Source organism: Lepeophtheirus salmonis, chromosome 9 (genome assembly GCF_016086655.4).
Source record: "Lepeophtheirus salmonis chromosome 9, UVic_Lsal_1.4, whole genome shotgun sequence".
NCBI classification, from domain to species: domain Eukaryota; kingdom Metazoa; phylum Arthropoda; class Copepoda; order Siphonostomatoida; family Caligidae; genus Lepeophtheirus; species Lepeophtheirus salmonis.
The window spans coordinates 23,222,518-23,247,635 of record NC_052139.2 but is presented as its reverse complement, the minus strand read 5'-3'; the positions used below and the strand labels follow the sequence as shown (position 1 = coordinate 23,247,635).

The 25,118-nt window shown below is 34.9% G+C and overlaps 1 protein-coding gene and 1 long non-coding RNA gene across 2 annotated transcripts; both read left to right on the top strand.

The window, feature by feature from the left end:
• The first annotated feature begins 1,255 nt into the window (after positions 1-1,255).
• On the top strand, positions 1,256-4,708 carry LOC121124349 (serine/arginine-rich splicing factor 5). The gene is made up of 4 exons (XM_040719503.2): positions 1,256-1,420; positions 1,646-1,783; positions 3,281-3,621; positions 3,683-4,708. Exons 2-4 carry the CDS (start codon positions 1,646-1,648, stop codon positions 4,197-4,199), a joined length of 996 nt encoding a protein of 331 aa, XP_040575437.1. The 5' UTR covers positions 1,256-1,420; the 3' UTR covers positions 4,200-4,708.
• Positions 4,709-16,890: 12,182 nt separating this feature from the next.
• On the top strand, positions 16,891-18,925 carry LOC139906418 (uncharacterized). The gene is made up of 3 exons (XR_011781917.1): positions 16,891-17,249; positions 18,039-18,550; positions 18,623-18,925. It is a non-coding gene; the product is annotated as an uncharacterized lncRNA (long non-coding RNA).
• The last annotated feature ends 6,193 nt before the right edge of the window (positions 18,926-25,118 follow it).

The window sequence follows — 25,118 nt, the reverse complement described above, 5'->3', positions numbered from 1 at the left end:
TGTATGAGGGAATACTGAAATGAATATTAAACGATATATTTTTTTGGCTGTGCTTATTTTGACTCAAGTGCAAAATATTTTTCTCATATTCATAAGGTAAATTGTGTAAGGTCAAACTTTAACAGCTCATATCAAAAAATAATTACATTAGTTTTTATAAAGAGTTTAAGTATCAAACAATTATCATTTAAAAGACATAAAATATGTGCTAAATATTTTTTTATTTAACTCAATTTTATAATGAAGCACATATATTATCTACAGCAGATATCGACAACCTATGGCACGCGTAGGCATATTCACTGGCTCGCATAAATTAGAACATATTCCCGTAGTTTTACCATTATTGTGGTTAATGATTAATGGCACACTCATTGATCAGAAATGTTGAAGTTGGAACTCCATGTCTCAAAGGTTGCCTACCCCTGATCTACAGTATGCACTTTAGTACTGAAGATAAAATTGTGCTAATTCATAATTTCTATCAAACTTTTGGAAGAAAAAAAAAAATATCAGGTGAATAATTTTTTGAAACACTTTTCCTCTTTTAATTTACATGACATTGGCTTTTCGCTTGAGAAACAAAAAAAATAGGTTAGACACTGAAGAATTTTTGTTGAAAAAAGTGCTGAGCTGGGGGGGGTATTACTACACAGACGCGCGTTAGCAGGATTTCAGTTTTATTATTTGGAAGAGGCTGAATTTGGGCACTATAAATATTTTTAATAATTAACAATTATTTTAGATTGTGCTGACATTCAAAAAATTGTTTTTAGGAGGGAGGCTAAAGCTCCTCCCCTGCAGACATCCCTGCTACATGGGAAATTTTGAAACCATGTTAGTTGAATAGGAAATTGATATTCTCTCGCTCATTTATAGAAATTGGTTTGGATATATACTATGTCTATGTATAATAATTAATAGTGGATATTGTATTTAAGAAATGCGTTTGATTATACAAATTGCATTCAAATTTAAAATGTTTGAAATGATAATTGTTTACAAAATTTAATAATTCTTTGAAATGGGGAGGACATGAGCTGTTTCAATGAACTGCATTTACTTTATAAATATGAGATAATTTTGTTGGCCTCCCGTCAAGCACAAAAAAGAGCGGTTTCCAACTTTATTTATTTGCTCCGCCCTCTATGTATGAACTGACTAATAAATAGAAAAGAATAATTACAGGTGGTAGCCCTGGTGCTTTCTTGAGACGCAAAAAAGGAGAACACGAGGCAGATTTTGGCTGTGAAATGACTACAAAAGAATACGTAGAAAGAGAAAAAGAAGAAAGGAAAGAAGAAAACGAGGGTAACTCATCAGTTGAGATTTAGGTCTTATCGAACGAAGTTAATTTATAACTCTGGTGTAGACCTCTTCCCGCGTGTTTTCTCCCTACGGAACTCTTGACTCATTGAAAGTAAGTTTTTATCCTAAATTATCCTTATTACTTATTTCTGCCTGCTCCTACTTATGTGGAGCAGAGAAAGAGAGTTAGTGACTAGTGAGGCTCGTGCTCTCCAACCCTTTGTTCTCCTCCATTGGCGAATGAAAGAGTTTGAAGGGACGCGAGGCACATTTCTCTCGCAAGCTCTCATCTTCTGGCTGTATTTCTAATTTCCCTTCATTTTCTACCCCCTTCTAGATGCCTTCTCGTGAGGGTTGCCGCGTGTTTTTGGGGAATTTGCCCTACAGCGTCCGTGAAAGGGACATTGAGCGATTTTTCGAGCGTTATGGAAGAGTGTACAATATCTTCATCAAAAGTGGAAAATATGGATTTTGCGTATGTATTGAAACCAAACCTAAACCTCTGGCTCCTATCATTTCCCTTCTAGCGCCATTTTTCCTTTTCCTTCATTTTATAACCTTTTTCGTTAGCGCAATTCTTTTTTTAAAGTCTGTTAATGGACTCATTGATGGGTTTTTAGCCTTGAAGGATGAAGATGAACTCAATCCCTTCCTCTTTTAATACTTTTATCAATTAGTGAGTTGCGCTCACTTCTGGGAGACGACCAAGATTTTGATATATCTTCTAAATCCTAAATAACCCTTAGTTTTGTTGAGTTGTGGGGATTCCCTCATGAAAGCAGCTCTATGTTGGAAAGAAGGATTTATCAATTCCCCTTGATTCTATGTCATTTCAAATAACTAAATCCTCCGTTCCGCTTCTTGATCGTAAGTTGGCCTTAATCTCTCTTGTCAAACTTGATGAAGTACATTTGAAAGACCTATTTCTCCTCATGGACCTCACACTTGTTCAAACAATACCTTAAAATTGAGAATCTGGGATTGTGCAACCTTTTTTTTCTTTCTTGATTTCATGTTGCCCACAATTGAATAGATAAAATTACTTGTTCCATTGTTTTTATACACAAACGTACGTTTGTTTCTAATTAAGTGTCAAAAGCTTTTATTAAATCAATTGTGGTCTTCGTGAATACTAAGATTTGAGTAATCCTCTTGTCAGCGGCTTAATGTTGATTTATCTAGCATGCAGCGTCCACCTACACTCCCAGAGGGAATCTGACTTCTAGTCTGAATGTAATAATGGAAAATAGCATTGTTTTAAGTTTTATCTTAGTTTTAATTGTGGTCTCTAAATGATCCCAGCTTAAATAATAAATATTTTTTTCCTCGTTAATTTGGGAAAAATCAAAATTATTCCTTTATTTAAAGAAATATAGTATCTAAGAATTGTTGCTAATTCAAGATTTCTCGGTTAAGATGACCGTGTCGGATAATTCGCAATAAATTTAAGAAAATACTCCGTGGGTTCGGTTGGGGCAAAGTGGATTTACTAGGCCTACCATATTTCTAAGGTTGTCAATTCGGAATTCGGCTATCCTTATTCGATTTAATAATGAGAAAATCTCTGGCAATTCGGGTTCTTAATTTTGCAATTTCGCGTCTTTCGAGGGTCGTGGAGGACTTCTTACAAGACTGCTAACTGCTGTTTATAGTAAGTTAAAAACGCAAGAGTTTTTATTAACTAATCTCAAATAGGTGATTTTAAGATAACTTAAGATCCATCTTTCAAATTTCTTCAAGCTCTATTTTTATTAGATGTTTAAATTTTCATGAAAGCTCAACCACCCAAGGCCTGTATATGAGTAAATTTATTGAAATATTTTAATGTTATTTTATTCATGATGAACCTAAGTGATTTACTTCTTTTTTTTTTCTTTTTTTTTGTATTCAAGATTATTTCATAATATTACTGGAGCATGGTGTTATGCCTCAACTAATGCTTACCTGTTACTAATGTTTATTTTGTGTATAGGAATTTGATGATTATCGGGATGCAGATGATGCCGTTTATAAGCTCAATGGTTGTGAATTAAATAGTGAGCGCATAACTGTTGAACATGCCAGAGGTGGACGCCGTGCTGAGGGCCGTAGTAGTGGAGGCAGCGGCGGTGGTGGTGGTGGTGGATACCGCGGAGATAGATATAGGGGCCGTGGGGGTGGACGTGGCAAATATGGACCACCTACTAGAACTAATTACAGAGTCATTGTAGAAAACCTTTCAACTAGGGTGTCTTGGCAGGATTTAAAAGATGTAATGAGAAGAGCTGGCGAAGTCACTTTTGCCGATGCTCACAACGATAAACGCAATGAAGGGTACGTTTGCTTAGTTCGTGCTGAATTATTCACATGTCTAAAATTATTTAATTTCTTTCAGAGTGGTTGAATTTATATCTCGTCGGGATATGGAGAGAGCAATTGATAAATTTGATAATCATGAGCTACATGGGCGTCGGATTCGTTTAGTACGGGACCGCAGTACGAGTCGTTCTCGGTCTAGAAGTGGTTCTCGTTCATCTTACAGTAGGTCTAGGAGCCGTTCTAGTTCTCGGTCAAGATCTCGATCCTATGAAAGAAAGAGACGGAGTAGGTCATGTGACTCGGATGAGCAGCGTAGCAGAAGAAGGCGTAGTAGAGAATCGAATGAAAGAAGAAGAAGTCGCTCAAGTTCAGCTGACTCTCATAAGGAAGAATATCGTTCATCTCCTCCGAGGGATAATGGTAAAAGATCTCGAAGCCCTGAGGAGAACGGGAACGATGACTCCCATACAAAGAGACATAGGAGATCTGAGAGCTTAGATCGTCGGGATGATATGAGTGATGAAGGCCGAAATTCAGTTCCTCCACCTGGGGAGGCTGAAAACCCTCCACCACCCGGAGATGGAGATGAATAAATGATATTCCACAACGCTATAATTATGATTGTAAATAAGGCTATAATACTCGATCTCCTTCTTATATAGAGATATATATATTTATTCTACAAAATTATTTTGAGAGACTAGCGTGCTTCTCATTAATGAAACAACTATGGTTCAATATGAAGTTGTACTGTATTAATTTAGATTTAAGTGTCAATATAACCCTGTATTTTTTTAACAGTTAAATGTTCACTCAGTAATTGCATCGTCGATTCCAACTTTCTTCCGAAATCTAGGTTGCGTAAAACTCGTAATTTCTTCTCTGGTGGTGTTTCACATCTCACTGATACAATTTTATTTTTATTTTCCAACTTACTATTAATTCAATTTAGGAGTTTGAAAACTTCTCCTGTGATGTTTGATTTTATCTGGCAAATCTCTGGTAAATGAAGACTTCGATGATAGCGTTGATGTAGTAACTTATGTATATTATTAAAAATTTCGATTAATAAAGTCTATGGACCTCTTATTAGTTGGTTAAATTATTTAGAATTTTATTTTCGTTAGGGATTACTTGATCAAAACTTTTCATTTTCCTTGAAACGAAATGACTCGTTTTGTGCTGGGGAAATTATCTTAATAGTTATTTTTTTGTGGCTTTTATCACTTTTTAAGTTGCAATCTCTTCGTTTTTAAATGCATTAATTAAATTAGTTATTTTAATTATCTACTATTAAAATTACAAGAATGTTATGGATTTATTACAAATGAAATAACTGGGCATTTGAACTTGATTATGTATCTCGGAATTAATTTTATGAAAAAAGTTAAAAATTACACCAACTAATACATTAATCGTTCATGGAATATTAAATTATTGCATTGCACTCGTCCAAAGTACACTTAAGTCCTTCATTTAATATTATTCGTCTCATACTTTTCTTCTACAAAATCTCAATTTATACGGAACACAAAGAATGGATAATCTTTGACTATAAATATTAATTAAAGAAAGCTAGACGAAACAAAATTAGTATGGATAATTTGATGATTAACTCGACTGGAAAAATCTTTGAAGTTTGCCACTCGCAACAGTAGTGATTCATTAGTGTCCCAAAATTTTGAGAAGCTTCCTTTATCGAATCCTTATGAATTTTGGCAATTCCCGGGAAATACAACTTGATTTTAATCTATTGCACATAGTGGTAATATCCAAACTACCAGCTTAATCGTGCATCTATTATTTTTAATGTCATTGAGACTGTTCTAAACAAAATGTCAAACCTTGTGGATGTGAGCAATACTCATTGTAGCTAAGTTTAGGATCATTTTTATATAGAATAGAGTTTGTGGTGTCCTTTATGCGTCCCGGGACTGTTTAACCTAATAGGCTGAAATTTTGCATGGATGCCTCTTTCAAACAAGGTAGAGGGTTGAATTTTTAATCAAAAAGTGATTGGCGTCTCTGAAAACAACTATGCGAATAACTGTTTTCTACATTTATTCTAAATCAAAAAATTTAAGGGCAAAAAAAGAAATCTATGAAAATTCTAAGTGCAGTATCTGTCATTTTCTGAATAATTTTTATCATTTGTTTGGCGTCCGGTAAAATGAGAGTGGTAAAAATTTTGCGGACAAAAAGGTTGGGGTAAATCGTGTAAATTATCAATGTGAGACAAAAATGTTGTGGGTAATATAATCGTGAAGCAATATGATTGTGAGTAATTTCATTGCAAGACAATATCATAGTGTACGATTTCGTTACAATTTATATTATATTTGGAAGATAAAACTATTGAATGATGAAGAAACGTGCCAGGATGGAACCCTTCTAATCTATAATATATCCTCGCCCACAGATTGTACAGTTGAAGTGCTGGGCCCAAGACAGTTTAAACTTCACCGCTTTTCTAAGCAGAAGGAACCATTCTAACATACTATAATACACCCTTGTCCACAGGCTGTGTAGGTGAACTTCTGGGCCCCAAGGTAATTTAAACTCCACCACCGCGGCGTTTCAAAGCACCAAGGAATTTTTCTATTTTGCTATAATATACCCTGGCCCACAGGGTGTACAGTTGAAGTGCTGGTTCATAGGCATTTTAAACTCCACCATCACCGCGTTTCTTAACAGCAAGGAACATCTCTTTTTTACTATAATACAACCAGGTCTACAGGTTGCGTAGTTGAACTGATGGGCCCCGAGGCAAGTTGAATTTATCCGGCTCCGCTTCCATGAGCATCAAGGTACCCTTCTAATATCCCAAAATACACCCTAGCCCACAGGTTGTACAGTTGAAGTGCTGGGCTCTAAGGCAGTTTAAACTCCACAACTACGATCTTTAATTCGGTGATATATTCTTGCACTCTGCTTCCGATAGAACCCAATTCTCAATTTTATAATGATTTAAAAGAACTTAGATTTAAAATCGTGGGGAATAGCTAAGATGATAAAAAAAAAAAGATTTATTTAGGTTTTCAAAATTTTAAGAGGTAATTAATTATAGGAATTAGCACTTTCAAAAAATTCTTATGGTAGTATTTTCCAATGTCAACCAAATAATGACAAAATAATATTTCTAATTATTCATAAAATGTAAATAATTGAATGATTTTCCTTTACCAGAGGTCTCCGCAGGATTATAATTTGGGACTTGATTTTTTAATTTTTTTAATTTCTACCTTGGGACATATCATTACGAAAAATTATAAATTTAGTGCATACCATCAACGAATAAGAAAATATAGCTAACTGTACTCCTCCATGGCCAGAGTCTAGGTGTGGATTTGAAACCTCAGACACCCTTAAAGTTGTAAACATAGGATAATCAATTTTATTGTTTGATTCTGGATCAATGGAAGAAAATCGAATAATTATTTATATTTTTTCCCTTTATTAAAAGTTGTAGGATGTTTTTTCATTTGGGTCAGTCGTTGAGTCGTTGTGGAGGAAAGTTCAAAAGTAAGAGCTACGACAAATTTGTAGTGAAAACAAGAATATACTAACTAAAATATAGAGTTGTATTAACTTCCCTACCTCCTAATAGAATTATAAATACTTTTGAGATCCTCACAGAAACATTTCCTGAGGATCTCAAGAGTCATTGACGATTATTTTGTTGATAATTAAATCGGTAAATATGTGGGAAGAACAAGAAGAGAGCCAAGATATCGACCAGCTTTATGGAATATGAGTAAAAGAACGGAAGAAGGTTTACCTTGAACAAATAACTCCTTAGAGTCTTCGCATATGGCTTTCCAGTCTTCAATGCAGAGCCAGAACCCTTCTTTGGAAGCTTCTCAATACCATCATAAAGAAAATTGGCTTATAAGAAGTTGTCTTACAACAAATTATTTGTTAGGATCAGTTCCTTTGACCCCCCCCCACTAAAAAAAATATATTTATAAAGATAAATGATAAACTAAATGATTTAATTCAAAATATAAATAATATACTTATTCTTGATTTTTTATATAAATATTAATAAATATTTAATTTTAAAATTGATTTTGTTCCAACTTATTTTGATATATAATACCTGAGAAGTGACCGAATCCGCACTCCCTCTTCCTTGAAGGCCTCAGGAAGTCCATCAAGGCTTCGCCGGGGACTTCCTTATCCAGGTTGGTCAAGAACCGTGGAGTGAGCAAGCAGCTGGTCTCCAAGGCTGTGAATGAGGACCTCGGATACAGGTCAGACCGAATTGCCAAACAACACATCCTCACGGTATCCATGAAGGCCACCAGGCTCACCAAACGGTAAGCGTCTCCTCAATGACTGAAGAGCCATGGAGGAAGAATCATCTTCTTCTCCGACGAGAAGAACTGGACTGTCGACAGAAGCTACAACGTCCAGAATGGCAGGTGGCTTGCCAAGGAGAGAGAAGAGGTCCCTGCGGTCTTCACCACAAAGTTCCCGGCCTCCGTGATGCCCCTGATGATCTTCAATCTCAAGGAAAGGGTTAATGCGATAAGGTACTGCAAAGTCATGGAGGAGTTCGTCATCCCCTTTATGAAAGATACGGCCGCTGGGAGGGAGTTCATATTCCAACAAGACTCAGTGCCCGCACACATCGCCATCAGGACCACTAACCTCTTCAACTCCCACAACATCACTTTCTGGGATCGCAACACCTGGCCCTCCAACTCACCCGACCTCAATCCGTGTGATTACTACTGGTAGGAGAAGTTGGAGAGGGAGGTGTGCAAGGTCAGCCACAAGAGCATCGCGGCCCTGAAGGGCTCCATTACGAGGAAATGGAATGCTGTCGATTCCGCGGAAGTCATCAGGGCATGCAAATCCTTTAGGGGCAGGATGGAGAAGATGGTGGCTGCTGAGGGAGGACATGTTGAATAAATTTATTGTTTAATATCATGTCTAACTTTTTCATATTAACAAATACACTCCAAATTCCATTTTTATCAAGCAGGTTGAATTTTAAGATAGTTGCAATTTATCGTGGACACCCTGTATACAGCACATAATAAGTTTTTTTATCATAGGAATAGTTATAGTTAGGAACGAATTTGGAAATATCCGAGGAAATATTATTTTATAAAATTTTATCAAATGAACTTAAAATTTAGCTTCGATTCATTTGGTTCAAATAAGGTGTTAAGAATTAGGAATCACGCATCAAGTAGTTGTTGTAAAATTGATTGATAAAACAGATTTTGAAATATACTAATTTCATATGCTTAGATTTATACAATTTTGATCCAAGCTAAACTCCAGCAAATACATTTTTTAACACCATTTTGATCCAAGCTAAACTCCAGCAAATACATTTTTTAACACCATTTTAATGCACTCGTTCTAGTTTAGCGTTCAACTACTTTGCTGAAATAAGAAAATAAGCGGACTAGATATGGACCTGCTTACGAAGATGTGAAGTCGGATAATATTTTTTTCTACTCAACATTTTTTTTTTATCATTTTAATAAATTGATGCAAATTATTTAGAACTATTTATCTACGAACAAGCATTTCAAACTATTATTTCCCTATTCCATACTAAAGGGGCTATAAGGGGTTCTGTACTGTGCCGTATGTCACGAAGATTTTTCGGTCCACTTTACAAGGGTGAACGGTTGATTTTCAGTGGTGAACGTGGGATATTTAAACAGGGCAAATGCTACAGCATAGATTAAATCTTGCAAGAATATCGTCCAATGGACTGTCTGACCATTATTTTCTTTAGGCAAACATTGGGAAAAATAAAATGAAAAGGAAAAGCTCTAGACGGAAAGTCAATGCCGACCTATTCATTAAGGAAAGCGTATAATGGAGTATAAAATGCACGGTGCAAGAATGAGAAAATTTTTGAACTATACAATTAAGTCAAACAATTTAAACCTCCTTAAATATTTTTAAAATAATAACGGATGAAGATAATGAACGAGATTATAATATACCATGAAACGGTTACATCGACAGAAAATAAATTATGTTCACAAGTCTTGATGTTCTTAACTCGCATGTATACCTGGTGATGTGTTTGAAAAAAAATGCATGTGTTCTTTATCATGATTAGAAGAAGAAGTTTTTCCTCTCTTTCCTTGACGCAAAGGTGTCAATCAAACTGTCCATGTCTTCATGGAGCACCTTGTCCACCATCACCCTGTCCATGTTCAAGAGGGTGAGGGAGGAGAGCCTCTCCTGGTCCATGGTGGTCCTCATGTGGTTCTTGAGCCTTCTGAGAGAGGAGAATGACTGCCTCACAGCTGCTGATGGCCATTGAGGCCAGGATAACGATCACCTTGTATAGCTCCGGCATCAGGCGGAACACTCCCGAGCTTATTAACTCTGCAGCAATTTGTGACGAAACCATGTCTTCTGTGTCAATATCTCCCTAGAGAAACATAAATTTTAAACATATAATGCAAAATGAAACGTTATAATATTAACCTTGAATTGCTGGAAGATTGCATGGTCTGACTGGAGCTGCTCGAGTTCAAGTCTGTAGTGCTTGGCGACACGCTCAATGACACAGGTCTCCACTTCACTGTCATTGACGATTGCAATGAGATCCGTTGTGATGTTTGTATCGTCGGTGGCAAATCTGCTCTCAAGCTTTAATACAATCTTATTGATTGCAACATCGAAATGTGTTTCACGGAAGTAGGATTCAGTTGTTCCTTTCCACTTTATTCTCCTTGGAATTTTCGCCTCCTTGAATTCCAAATCAATTGAGTCCTCCTGGTCAAATACTGATTTCATCTCAGATGACTTCAACTCAGCAAGTTTCCATATTGATTCAAAGATTTTCTCATTCTTAAGATCTTCAAGAGTCCTAATCACTAGGTTGACGTGTTTCCGGGCCTTTGTTAGGTCAACCTTTCTGCCTTGAAGTTCATCTGACAAGCTAGATGTGTGTCTGAGGAGTGTCTTCAACAGTTCAATGCCGAAAACAAATTCGTGACTAAAGATGCTGTTTGCAGAGAAGTTGCTGTTGAACTCGAGAATGTATCTTTATCTTTTCTCATTATTATGAGGGTCTTCATGATTCTGACCATCCTTAGAGATACAGCGTGTACAGTATCGTAGCGGAGACTCCAGCGGGTAGCAGACTAGTTCTTCAGGGTCATCACCTTGGCATGCTCCTCATCTTTACTTGTTATTTTCACCGACTTGTAGATTGCTGACCTCTTTGGTGACCCTTCAATGAAGTTGTATAAAATTTGTACTGTCCCCATTGTATTTCTCAACAGGGCTATATCTGAGAGAAGATCCTTGACTACAAGATTGAGGACATGGGCGTAGCAGTGGATGTAGACACACAGTGGGGCTGCTTCCTTCCACCTGGCGGCAAGACCCTTCTTGATGCCCGATATGTTGGAGGCACCGTCCGCGGCCAGGGAGACAGTGCGGGCGGGGTTAAGGCGGGGATTCTTGACAGCCTCGTGAAGCTTCTCAAACAAATATTTGCCGTCAGTCTGGGTAACTTTTACAAACTTGAGGAAGCTCTCTTTCTTGATGCCTTCACTCGTCAGATATCCCAGTGACAGACTGAACTGCTCCGTGTTTGACATATCTGATATCTCATCAACAATCACAGAGAACCAGTAGTCATCATCGCCGGCACATGTCTTGACATCTTCAATTATATTTTCCGTCATATTGGATGCTATAATCTCTATCAGCTCATTTTGGATGTCAGGTCAAGTCCATTTGGCAAAACCTGCCCCAGCTGAACCAAATTTTTTAACTTCGGCCTCCAGTTTATCTTTGAGAATACGATTGTCGTGTGAACGCAGGGACAGAAGCTCCAAGAAGTTTCGTCGATTGTTTTCATTAGATTCCGTCAACTTTTCTCTTGTTTCGGAATCGCCCCTAAAAGCCAATCCTTGCATTGCGAGGAACCCAACAGTTTGGAAAAGATACCTCAAATAAGCTCGCCACTTCACGACTTCCTCTGCATGTTGAGACTGAACATGACCGAGAACCGAGGTATTCTTTCTCTTTGATGTGAGGAAATTGATCCACTTCTCCATCGACAGTTTGTGTTTTTTGATGTTAGAATGAACTTTCAACGAGGAACTGTTTTTCCATGCTTTGAACTCAAATTTTCCAATGTTGGAAATGGAAAATTTGGAACAGGCGAAACACTTGGCTGACTTTTCAACCTTGTCGTATTCTAGTCACGGGAACTTACGGAACCAATCATATTGAAAGTCCCTGGAGTATTTGTCATTCATCTGAGGACTGTATGTTTGTAACTTGGGCTGTAGAGGATGATCTCACTCGACTTTAGGCACAGTTTCCCGCTCAGTCTCCACTCTGATTCTGGTCTGGATGTCCTTCCGCTTTGGCTCCCGCCCGGTAAGTATCGGGTCACCCAGCTGGCTCGTGAAGACGACAGGGTACTCGGGGCCTCTGTCCACAAACTCCATCTCCTCAGTCTTGCTCTTCTCACCTCCCTGGACATTGTCGCTAGTCTCAGAGTCCTCTGCAGAGGGAATATTGTTGTTGTTGACTACAGAGAGCTGCTCGGGAGAGATTGGTCCAATATCGAGATTAGGAAGTCTTATTCCATGAGAAATCCGTCCGCTGGGGTAATTTGATGAGTCGCCATTATTTTCTGTGTCTGTAGTAACTTTCTCTTCAGCAGAAACGGACTTTTCAGATCTTGGTTCAGGCAGTAAGGTCTCAACTGGAGCAAGGTCATAGGGACAGGAGGAGGCAGTGACTGAGGATGAAAATGTAGCAGAGGAAGTTTTCTTAACAGCAAAGTTCAATGTTTTCTGCTTCTTATGATCAATTTTCACTTGATACTTGCAGCTGGGGTCATTCTTATGGAGTTTAACTTTGTGATCATTAAAGTTGTCCTTCTGTATTTCCTTCTGACAGATAGAACAAATCACCAACTCTCTGTTAAAATGCGTTTTCCGCTTCCCGTGATACATTTCTGATAATTAATAGATTACTGCAACAATCCACTCTAAAAAGTACATAACTATTATTTATGTCCCTTTTAAGCAGTAATAATTTAATTTATCGTGTATTCAATGAAACAAATTCTCACGCTCTTAAATATTTCAAGAGTACTCCATACGAAAAATGTTGTGTGCGTCTTTTTTTTTTTGGCTGTAAAGTACTTCACATTTGCAACCAGTAACGTTAAACGTAATATCTAACTCAAATATCCACTCAATGTCAAGTACTTTAAATCCATACGAAAAATGTTGTGTGCGTCTTCGTTTTTTATTTTTGGCTGTAAAGTACTCTTGAAATAATTGCAGTAATTTATTAATTATCAGAAATGTATCACGGGAAGCGGAAAACGCGTTTTATATTCAAAGGTTCAATCATTTATATTTATAAAATGACAGGCAATATTTGAAAGAGATATTACGGTAAATTACAGGATTTGAATTCAAATTTCTGCGATGAATTGAGATACCCGAGAGTGTTAACTGTAGTTTAAAACCTCCATTTGATCTATCTGACTTAATTTGGCCCCAATATTGTCTTAGAGATATAATTTATTAATTTACTAATTCTATAAATGTGCCAGTGAATTTTGGCTACTTTAAGTACGTGCCTCCAAAGGATTAATCAGAATCCTTTTTTCATTTAAATGAACTATAATTTGTTGGAAAATGTATTCCATGTTCAATTTTGAGAAAAATTATCTAGCTTCCTTTTGGGTGGACGTGCTACAAATATGTAATTTTATTATAATGACTCAGTACTATTATGAGTTGGTCATAAGTTACTGTTGCGTCTTGACGAGGGAGAGACACAATCTTATTTATAATAGGAGAGATCCAGGATGACCGGGAGAGATGAGAGGAAGAAATGGCGTGGAGGAATGAAACTAGATCATGTGTATTCTAACTATACTCTAATATATTTACAAAAGACGATACTATTTATAACACGTAAAACTCAGTACTTATAATACATAGACGAATATACAAGAAGATAAAAACCAGAAAGGACATATTAAATACATAACAGTTACATATATATAATAGATTTTAATAATTAATTATGACTTAATTCATCTATATTTACATACCTATATGATTGGTGGACGGTTGAGTAAGGTTGTTTTTTTTGGTCTGCTGAAGCGGACAAACCGCAATACTGACGTACGGCCCTGATTCTGTATATGCGCTATTTTTATAAATTGTACAGTTCATTGTTTTCCCGTTTCTTTTAACATCTATCAAAAATCCATTCAATTGATCTTATAATGGTGATGTGTTTTGTCCTTAATTACATAAATGAGTGTGAAACCTACAAATTAACTTCAGGTTCTACTCCTCGAAGAATGGGTTCCTTTCTAAATGGGCAAAATTTGATGAAAGTTATAGATTAGCGCTGCCAGACGTCCCAAATATACTCCTTCAGATCATTCAAAACATTACAATGTAAGGATTTCTGTTAAATTCAATATTTATTTGAATAACAAAGGCTCCTTTTGAAGATAATTTGATTCGTCGTTGACCTGAGAATGACGATGCCTATTGACCCACGATGCAATTCTAACTCTTTTTGATTATAAGAAGAAAATAAAAGTCAAAAACATTCATTAAATAGGAATAGAGAAGCAGAAGAGCTTATAAGAAATAAATATATCCTCCTTTTATGTCATTCATACTCTAATAACTTTTCATGCTCACCCAATAATGATATTGAAGAAGGCGTTTTTACGGATTTTACAGATGAGAGCAGTCTATTTATGATTAATTGACAGCTAAAGAGAAGTCTCAGTCGTTGTAATACAAAAATATTAACAAAATCCCTCAGAATCATGTACAAATTATAAATATTAATTATGTATGAATAAAGTTGTCTCAGAAAAGAATGCACAACTTAAACCAAATTTTTGTAAATATTTTTTTGATCATCAACTTATTATATAATATAAATAAAGCTTTTATTTAAAAATATAAGCAAAGTAAAGAATAGGAGCCTAAAGAAACATAATATATATCAATTAATGGAAAAATGCTTTAATATTTTATTTAAATAATAACAAGAAATAAATTATTAACTATATTGAAATCAAACTTTAATTTAAAATTTATCATAAACTGAATTTAGTAATGACAAATTCATCAATTTTTAGTCACAAAATAATGGATAAGCTGAACATTTCTTCGTCCCTAAGAGGTTTATGCATACATAAACATAAGTTTATTATTTATTTAGGAGTCCAATCGGACATATGGTTTCAAAACTTGTGAATAAACATCTCAACACTAAGAATAAATTGTATCGTATTTGTGGAATGATAACACTGAGATCCCATTAAATTTACTACCATGTAAATAAGTAATTACTCATTTCTATTAAATAAATAGATCGTTGGTTGAGTACAATTATATATTTGAGTAATTAATTTATAGATCCTTAGGAATTTTATTAAACGTAGTGCAAGTTTGATGATTTCAATAGATTTATCCTAATTGACCAAATTAGTACGATAAATTAATATTTTTGTCTTGTTTTTTTAATTATTTGAGCAGTTCATATGACTGTAGGCGTTTAACTTTATCTTTTAGTTTCGTATATCCTTCATAAAAGTTATTCGCTGGACCACATCTTAGAAGAACTATTTGTATTCTCATATGTTCAATAAATATTCAAATTTGAAAAGGATGTATAAGGAATCGAGTCATTGATAAACTCGGTTGACGAAGAGTTTGCATTGACTCAGGAGAGGATAAAATGTATTATTCATTTTTTTTTTAAAGTAAAAAACTAAGCTATATTTTGATTAAGATTAGTCTAGTTTAATTTAATGTTGGTCGTCATTTCAGACAGGGTTATGTATTTGTCTTTAGAATAAACCAGAAATATAAACTATTAATTAAAAACTATAGTTCATAGTATCTGAAGGATAATTATACTCATAAAAGTTATTTTAAAACAAAACATAACCCTACTTATCAACGCAGGGTATTTATTTTTAATATTTTTTTGATCGAGGCTAAGTGAATCCTGAACATAATTTATAAATTTATTGTTTATATACATAGTTTTTGTTTACTTTTTATTTCAAACATAATTTCTTTTTAGTCATTTAACTCCATATCTGTGAAATTAAGTTATATCAGATAATCAGGTATCTGTGTTGTAATTCGTTTAGACACATAAAGGGCGCGGAAGATATTTGAGTCGTGAGTGTGGCAGCTCATATTTCAAAGAAAACATTGAGTATTTTTATGTGCGATTAATTAACCCATAAATTATTGGGATTTGCGATAATATTATCATTTTTACACCTTTTTCAAATTATATAATGATAATTGTCTAATAATACAATAACACCCTTTCCAAGATCAATAAACTTTTATTTTTAAAGAACACTGGAACTGTACATCTGAAGTACATTTAAAATATCCAGAATTATTCAACAAAACATCCAAAAACAATAAATAAAATTATTTTAAACAAAAATGCTCTTGAATAAAAACCAAAACTAACCAAAAACAATAAATACAAGACTAAATAAAAGGGAGGTACACCACTTCAATATATTATAAGCATTAGACTCATACATACAGGCAAAACTGCCAATTAGGACCTTTCTGCAAAAAAAAAAAAAAGTGCAGAATAGTAACAAAAAACAACACTGGATTAAAAACTTTGAAGCATGCGTATGGAATATACTGCAGCCGGCAAAAAATTAGCAGTCATTATAATTTATCGTGCAATTAATTGATTTATTCAATTATTGGATATCGCAACATACCTTAGTCTGTTGCCACAGGCCCAGTAGTATGTAAGCATTTACTTTCCCCAAGAGTGGAAACGTTACGAAGTACTCATGATGATATCCACCGGACACGAGAGCAAAGTCATTGCAGACATATTGAAAGCTGCTGAATCGTCAATGGTCAAAGAGATGAACGTGAATAAGAGACCATCAGAAACTGATGAAAGAGGACATCTGGTACAAGTCAACAAAATAGTCGCAATAATAGATTGCTGAGAACTTATTTGACTTCAACTGCCCTGATGTTTGGCATTTTAACTTATCCGACTGTTAGCCCATGGACTTCTATGTGTGGGTGCGGTGGAGAGAGATACCAACAGGACTGCCTGTAAAGATGTCGTTATTAAGGCCTTCTTGCAGTCCAGACGCCGTATTGAGGCTGTTATCTGAGTCAAGGGAAGCTTCTGTACTGAATATAATGATTTTGTTCATATCTTTTTAAAAATTGGAAAAAACTGTTTGCTAATAAATACATTCTGAGTAAAGTTATGTTGTTTTTAGTTCTGTTCTTTTACGCTACTCAAATTACCTCTGCACCCTTTATATTAGTGATACTGAGTTGACTAATTTTTACAACACGCGACACCCACTATAAAATAAGTTAAAAATTATATCCAACCCACTGCCAATATTTTTTTTTTAGATTTTCACAAATCTTGGATTAGAAAAAATTGATTTCGGCCATACTGATTGTGCACAAGCCATGTTGAAAAAAGGTTTGAAATTAAAAAAAAAAAAAAGGTGTTTGATTCTGGGCAAGAGTTAATTTTAGAAAAAATTTAGAAAAAAATTCTGAAGATACAATTAATGGACCTTATTTTTTTTTTCTATCGACACACTGATCGTACAGGTGATTATTATTATTTTAAGAGTAAATGCCGCGAAAATTATTGGAACAGAACGCTAAAATCCCATTTTTAACGTTCAGCGTTATAAAAAAAAAAATCTTCCGTTCATTGAACGTGTTATGTGCTGAACGCCGGTAAATTTTGCGTTCCGCTCGCTATAAATAGTGTTTATAATGGGTATGTTAAAAAAGAAGCCGAAAATCAACATTGATACACTGACAACATGAAAAATAGTTTGGAGGAGATCAGCTACAATCAGCTGCGACAAGGGAGGAGGGGAGAGGGAAATAAACAAGGATGTGGCAAGAATGACTCCTATTCTACTCTGAGTCCAACAATTATAACTCCACAACAAGTCATTAAGATTACTCTCCTTCTTTCAGGGACACACAATAATGTTCGATCAGGTTGTTAATATAATTGAATCTATTTAGGAATGGAAGTGAACTGCTCAGGAGTTAAATATTATTCGCAATAGTTGAGGAAAAGAAAATTAATTCTTCAGATTACCATTTCCAAAAAAAATACAGACGATTTACATCACTATGTATAAACTATAATGTGTAACCTTGAATGACTGATAAGTTATATATGTAAGACTTTGTTGGACTCGGAGCAATTCTTGCCTATATCACTGCTAGATACGGAGTGGGGTTTGTGTTTATTTTCTTAATGTCATAGCTGGTGGCAGTGGATTTAATAGAAAGTAATGACAGCTACACTGTTCTCCTCCAAGACATGATTCAAATTGTCAGGGGGACCAAATTAATTTTTGTTTAATTTTTTTACAGAGACCGGTGGATAGTATTATTTACATATTACTCGTTATTAAGTAAAGTTACAAGAGTTACTACCTAAGATATTATGAATGATAAATGTGTTTCATCAACACAAAAGCAAGCAAGAATGATTTTCTTTAATTCTATTTTCTTATATTTTCTCCGTTATCTTTTTAATAGATTGTATCTAGGGATCAAAGGGAGTCGGAATAGAAAACCTTCATTTGACAAATTTGGTATGGTAAAAGAAAAAGAATCTACCAAGAAATAATTACTTTTTTTTTACGTTTCTTGGTATTGTTTCAGTAATAAGTGAAGAGTAATCGAACCTATTGTATTAAAAATCCTGTCGCTATATGGTTACATTGAAATAATTAATAACAACTTGGAATCACGAATTCAAAAAATATAAACCCACAGTCATCTTATTCAACTTAGAAGAATGGAGAATAATCACATTTTCCTCTCAAGAAGTATATTACCTCATTAGAATCTAAAGTAGTTGGGATTCGCCCGTAACATGTGTAGGTCCATAATATTCCGGTTGTTTGTTGGCTTTAGAATTACTTTTCTGTTTTCGTCTCTCCTATTTTAAGATTGTTTTATCCTGTAAGATATGAATAAAAACAACATGAGGTCCTTGTATGGCAGTCCAATGGTTCAGAGCAGCTTGAAGCTCTGCACGGTGTTACCTCGCTAACACAAAAATACCTTATCTATTTTGTTGTCAGATGTCGATTGCCTCATCTCAGTTGATACATCATAGCTATTTCATAATGTATTGGTCTTGTCAAATAAAAAAAGTAATAAGTTATTCTATACTTATTTCTATGAAGAAATTTTGGATATCATACACAAATAAAAATGTATAAATACTCAAGGTTAATAGAAATACAAGGTTATAACATAACGCATGTACGACTGATGTTCACTTCCACAACGCTTTTAATATTAACGCCATAGTAGATGAGTGGTTGCGTGTTTATCAAAATCTATTTTTCTTGCCCAGCTGTCGGCTTCTATACATTCAATTGAAAATTTTAGCAATAGTGACACCGAAGCCTATGAGGGGTTACGTGTTTTGTCAAAATCTGCATATGTTGCCCAGCAGTTGGTACAATCAAGGACTCCTGTAAGTAGGACCAGTCACGCGCAAACATGAATTCAAATACGCATGCAATATGGGTCTATTGAAAAACAAACAAAAAACAATGCAACATGTTTGGTAAGATAATAAGTAATAGGTATTAGTTACTTTTTGGACGCCATCTTTATTGTGTTTTGTAATTCCAATCATACCCAATAAGTGTTGTGCTCCAGGGTGTAGAAACAGCTATGAAAACGAGCCACACCAGTCTGGTGTTACGATCCATCTGTGGCCAAACAAAGGGAGAACTCCCGGATCTCTTACCGCCTGGCTGAGAGTAATTCCAAGAGAAACAAATCTGAAGAAGACAGATTAGATATCATCCAAAAGTACAAAGCTGTGTTTTCTGCCTTTCAACGACTCTGATTTCATCTCTGCACGCTGGCAAGTGTGATTCACGATAGTGCCACCCTCAGTAGATAAACCTACCGCTAACCTCAAGTTCTACGAAAAACTACTTTGCAATGGCGAACAGAAGACTTCCATTCCTCACCCTCAGGAAGAAACAAAGAAAATTCCCCTGCCGTTTGACCCAGTGCACAACTTCAAAAACATCTACAACTGCTTCCAACGGGTGGAGGTACTCGAGTGCCCATCAAAACTTGGAAGATCCGAGACTCTCAGACCAAATTTTGCCCACCTCAGGGAGATTCACTTCAAGGAGTCTCACTTCGAAGTCAAACAGGGCCACAAATTGACCCTCTAAGTATTGAACCCTACAAACCTGGAGAAGAGCAATGTGAAATTAGCTGATGCCGTGCTTCACGAATCATCAATTGGAACACTTAAGTACTACTCTAAAGAAGAAAACAGACTGGAGTTTCAAGACATAGGTGAATTTTCAGAGTTTGTCAGAGCTACGTGGAACATCTTGAGCGTCAAGGCACCTAAAGTTGACTACGAAAATAGAGATGAACTTCGGGAACCAATCTCTTAGAAAAACAAAGTTGGCCTCTCTTTCTTGAGAGATTTTGTCGCTTTCTCGTCGAGTGGCAAAACAGTAAAGCACCTGGCCTCACAGCATAAACCCTTCCTAGCAACAAAGCAGACTTGCTTTGCTTCAGCAGATCTGGTAGAGTATCTTCTCCTAGATGTAGACTTCTCCTATGTACTCCTCGGCATGTTCCAGTCTGCTCCCATCGAAAGAAGGTTTGACTGGTACAGAGAACTAAGTGAAGGTATCTACTACATCAGCGTGAGACAGATCCTGGAAGCAGAGAAAAATATTCGTATTCTGAGTCTTGTCAAATTCTCTAGTTAATAAGATATTTGTTAATAGTAAGCTTCTTTATTTAGGTATTACTTATTTTTACAATATAATAATATCATTACAATATTTTACTTTTTTAAGTTTTCAGGTATGACTTCTTCAGAAATTAAAGCTCTGTTGGATGAAAACCTGGTAAAAGCTGAGCTCATTTTGACTAACTGGCAACCAGATGACCTCCAGAAACTAGCCAAAGGAGAGAGTAATTCTCTCTACTTTGTTGCCGGGTATATTGGGTTTTCTTTGAAAAAGAAGATCAGCTGTACATCATGCCAAGAGTTAATGGTTATCAGAGACAAACCTCCGGACTCAATAACCTTCGATAGCCCAACCAATCAGCATTTAGACCTGAAAGAGTTCATTGACATAATGAGTAGAGGGGGGTTGTCGACTCCATCCCAACTTCTCTACCTCTCCTGTCTTCATGCCTACTCCATTTTCTCTTACATCACTGCTACTCCTGAAGAGAAACACACTTTACTTGGCACCCCAAATCCTAGAGCTTCATTTGCTGCTACGTTTATTGACAAGATGCAAGGCAGTTTATACTCTGACATTATCGCCGTTGTGGGAGTAAAGTCCAAGGAAGGACACTCCTGGTCAGCTTTTCTTCAAAGAATTTCATTAGCTTTGTTTAATGTCACGGGTAAAAATTTAAGTGCAAAACTGAATAATGACATCCGATTTTTAACAAATAAGAGAATGGCAGCTAAGAATTCAGAAGCTAATAGAAAAGAAGCTAAATTTCAAGCAAAATCTTCTGACTTGTAGACTTTTAACAACTTTGTACTTTTTGATAGTACCTTTTCTTTTTTATATGTTTTTAATGTTTATTTTGATTAAAGTACTAATAAAATACCACTTCTATTAGAAATATAAGCCTCATTTTTATTATTTTGATGGGTTTCCCTAGCCAAATACTTTTAAAAACTCTTTATCTAGTAGCAAAACACTTAAAGAGAGGCATTCTATATAGAATAAACAAAGATCCATATTGGAAACGCATGAGTGCAGTGTCCTGTCCTGCTTGAAGGAGTCCTTGGTACAATACATCATATTGAAAATTCTAGCAAGCCCGATGACATGATGGTCTAATCTTGTATTTCCTTTAACCTTGTAACTACTCAAGGTTAATAGAAATACAAGGTTCTCGTGAGGAAGGGCCATATCTCTTTTACACTTGGCAGACTTGTTTGAAGGGACACCGTCGTGATTCCACACGTAGTTACCTTCTATGTAGCTGGTTTTCAGCCATGTTAAGATGGGGTACCTAAGCAACTTATAGTAGGTCTCCTGGGAATTTTCTGTTCAGTTTGGAAAAAGAACGGAGGCGTCTTCTTTCCATCAGAGGCCACAACCCTGAGGACCATTGTTTGGGCGGGATTTTTGGTGTGGTAAATTCCTTGGACCTTTTCTTTTATTTCTGCAATCCAGCGGTCGTCAATGACCCTGCTGGGATTTCCTCTCTCTTTTTTTCCCTTTTGAAGTAGTACTTTTTCATTATGTTTATGTTCACATAATTTCATATATTTATTAAAAAGTGTGATAGATTGCAAAACCCAACAGTATGTAATGACTAGGAAAGTGTATATCGCAGAAGAAACACACCTTTTCAGTCTACCGCAAAAAGCAAATTTTTCAAATGAACACTGTATCTTCCCGTCCTACATATTTAATTAGATGATAATTTGAGCAATTTTGGAAATGATGAAAAACTATGACTGACCTTTCGAAATATGTTCATAGTGCGTATTTTTAGAGGAGAGCATCCATCAATGAATTGACCTTTAGAATAAACTTATAATTTCTTTTCAATTCTATAATTAATATTTGTATTAGAAAATTCTACCATGGATTACTCAACATCAGTTTTGAGTAAACCTGATCTTATTTAGTATAGATGTTGGTACCTAATGGTAAATCAGTTTATAGATTTTAACTTCATTATTTTTCGCTGGGTTATACAGTTTTTATTTTTCTAGATTGAGCAGACATTTATTTTATTTTTTTGATTTTGTGCTACTACAAGGCTGTTCATCAAAATTTTGTTAAATTTATTGGATATTATGGACAAAAAAGAAGAAAAGAATTGACTTGATTTAGAAGACTTTGAAAATATTTGGGAACATGTAGGTAAGACATAATAACTGAGTCTTGAGATTTTTTACCAGGTATCCTATAAATTCATATGACTAATTTCCATTTATGACGAATATCCATATTTGATGTAGGAAATTTCTGTGAAGAAGTTCTTATTTTCATTATCTTTGAGCTTTCGACCAGATGCTTTACCAATGTGGCGAAAAGAAACTGCATATTTCACATCTGGAACGAATAATCAATTTCTATTCAAATTATATAGGTATTTATTTTTTACATATTGACGATAATATAGTATAACATATTCTATAAAAACTGTAATGGTTAAAATAGATTAAAAAAAGTGAATAGTTTATTCAGATTATAAGTAATCCATGGTATAATTTACATTTGTATATAACACTGTAGTGAGTAAGGGATTCCAAGAGACGGTCATTCGACGGAGTCTTTGTAGCAAACCCTCACAAAATAAATCATAGCGGCCAGAACAGTTCACAAGGAATTCCATACCACAGATGCACACGCCTTCATTGATGAACACCAATCCCAAATCTCAGAGCCAGAGGGATTTTCTTTTTTTCCTTTTAAACTCCTAGAGCTTTGTTTTCTATCTCTTTCTCTTTCCTTCTCTCTCTTCCAGCTAGGGAAGTCTAAATATATGGACTTTTCCAAAAAGATCAGTTCAAAAATGAGTTTCATCCTTGAAATATTGTCGCGGTCCTATCTCAAACTGACAACATATAGAGTGTTTTTGAGAAGGTTCTTTTTTTTATAAATAGAAGTTAAGACCTTTAGCTATCCAATGAGATACTTTTAAACTTTTTCCATATATTTTGTCTTTAAACTATGAGCCTCTGAATAAAAACCGCCTATTTTCAACTTTAAACAATGATAACTTAAGTTATGAGCATGATACATACATTTTAGAAATAGTTTTAGAATTTTAAGCCTTTAAAATATCTTTAACACCAAGACCTTACAAAAGCTCCCAATCATTTTTTAATTTAATTAGTCAGATTTTCTCACAAATAACTTTTATTGAAATGTCTGGCCGAGCATTTTTACCGCTATAGACGATATTTCTGCTGACAAATAGTCAAAATATTAATGGTACAATTTTTGAATTGTAATGAAAATGACTATTTAATAAATATTATGTGGTCAATTATAAAGTTCAAATGTTTTTATTTTTAATTTTCCTAAATATATTACTAATAAAGCAATGTTTTCTGTCTATCCAGATGTTTGAATGCTTGTAGATCCATCATTTTTGAGTGTGTGCTGAATATTTAAAAAAAAAAATATTTTTCAAAACAATATATCACTATATAAAAAAGATTAGAGTGCCTGATTTCATTTTTGTGAATAACTTAAGTCTTTTATATCTATATTAATTTTAGCAAAGTTATTCTATCGGTAAAATCCTCATTTTTAACAACTAACATGTGTAGCCAAAGCTCAGTGCCTTGTATTAGATAAAAAAAAAGCAGAGTTCATTTATAAAATATAAAACTATGAATATAACTTTAGATTAGGTTTAGTAACGAAAAAGCTCAACACTTCATATTAGAAAAAAGGGGACTACATACATATCCATATTATTAAATAAAATTTGTCTTTTTGTCTATTGTCGGGGCCTATTAAATCGAGCAATACTGGGTACTCCTGCAAGGTGCTTATAAAGTATATTCTCTATTCTGCATAAATTCTTAAGTTATTGAATATTAGCATAGGTTCATTATTTTTTTAAGCAACTCAACAACTAATTATTTACACAAGTTTTGTTTTATCTCTAAATTCTTTATGCAGCATTTTTCAACTGACTGTTATGTTTTTTTTTTGTTAAAAACATTTATAACAACATTTATTAAATAAGTTTTGCTCTCATTCTTCCGGATGAAGTTTCAAGAGCAGAACCGCAAAGTGATACACAACTTTTACTGCCCCAGAAACACCGCAAGGGATGTCATAAACGTCTCAAAGTACAACAGAAAGACTATGTACAATGTTGTGAAACGGCTGCAAAGGGTGAGGGGATCAAACATGATTGGTACACTTGCCACACGGACAAAAATCGAACCATAATCATCTTGAACGGCCTCAAGAGGTCCATCATGGCAAACAAATAGGATCACAACCTTAAGTCCTATGTCGAAGGACACAGACAGCCTACTGAGAAAATAAAGCAATTTAGAGATGAGAGAGGCATCAAACCGAGTCAGATCTGCAAAGGTAACTAAAATACCATCAAACTAATTTTTGTTAAGTACACCTTCACTGCTGATGGTGTTTACAACCTTCAAATCGATCAGTAGCTATCTGATTCAAGATCCTCAGTCCCTTCGATGATTAAATCAATAATCCATCCCATGTCTTTGGCAAAATTGTGTAATTTCATTATTATACCACAAGAAAACAAACATTTAATGTATTTTATAGTAATAAATATTACATATTTTGATTTAGAAAGTTCAAAGGGAAAATCAATTTTAACCAATAATATATAATAACGACCTATAAACTCATTTATATATATATTTATAAAGGTGAAATATCCTTGAGACAAAATGTTCCAAGC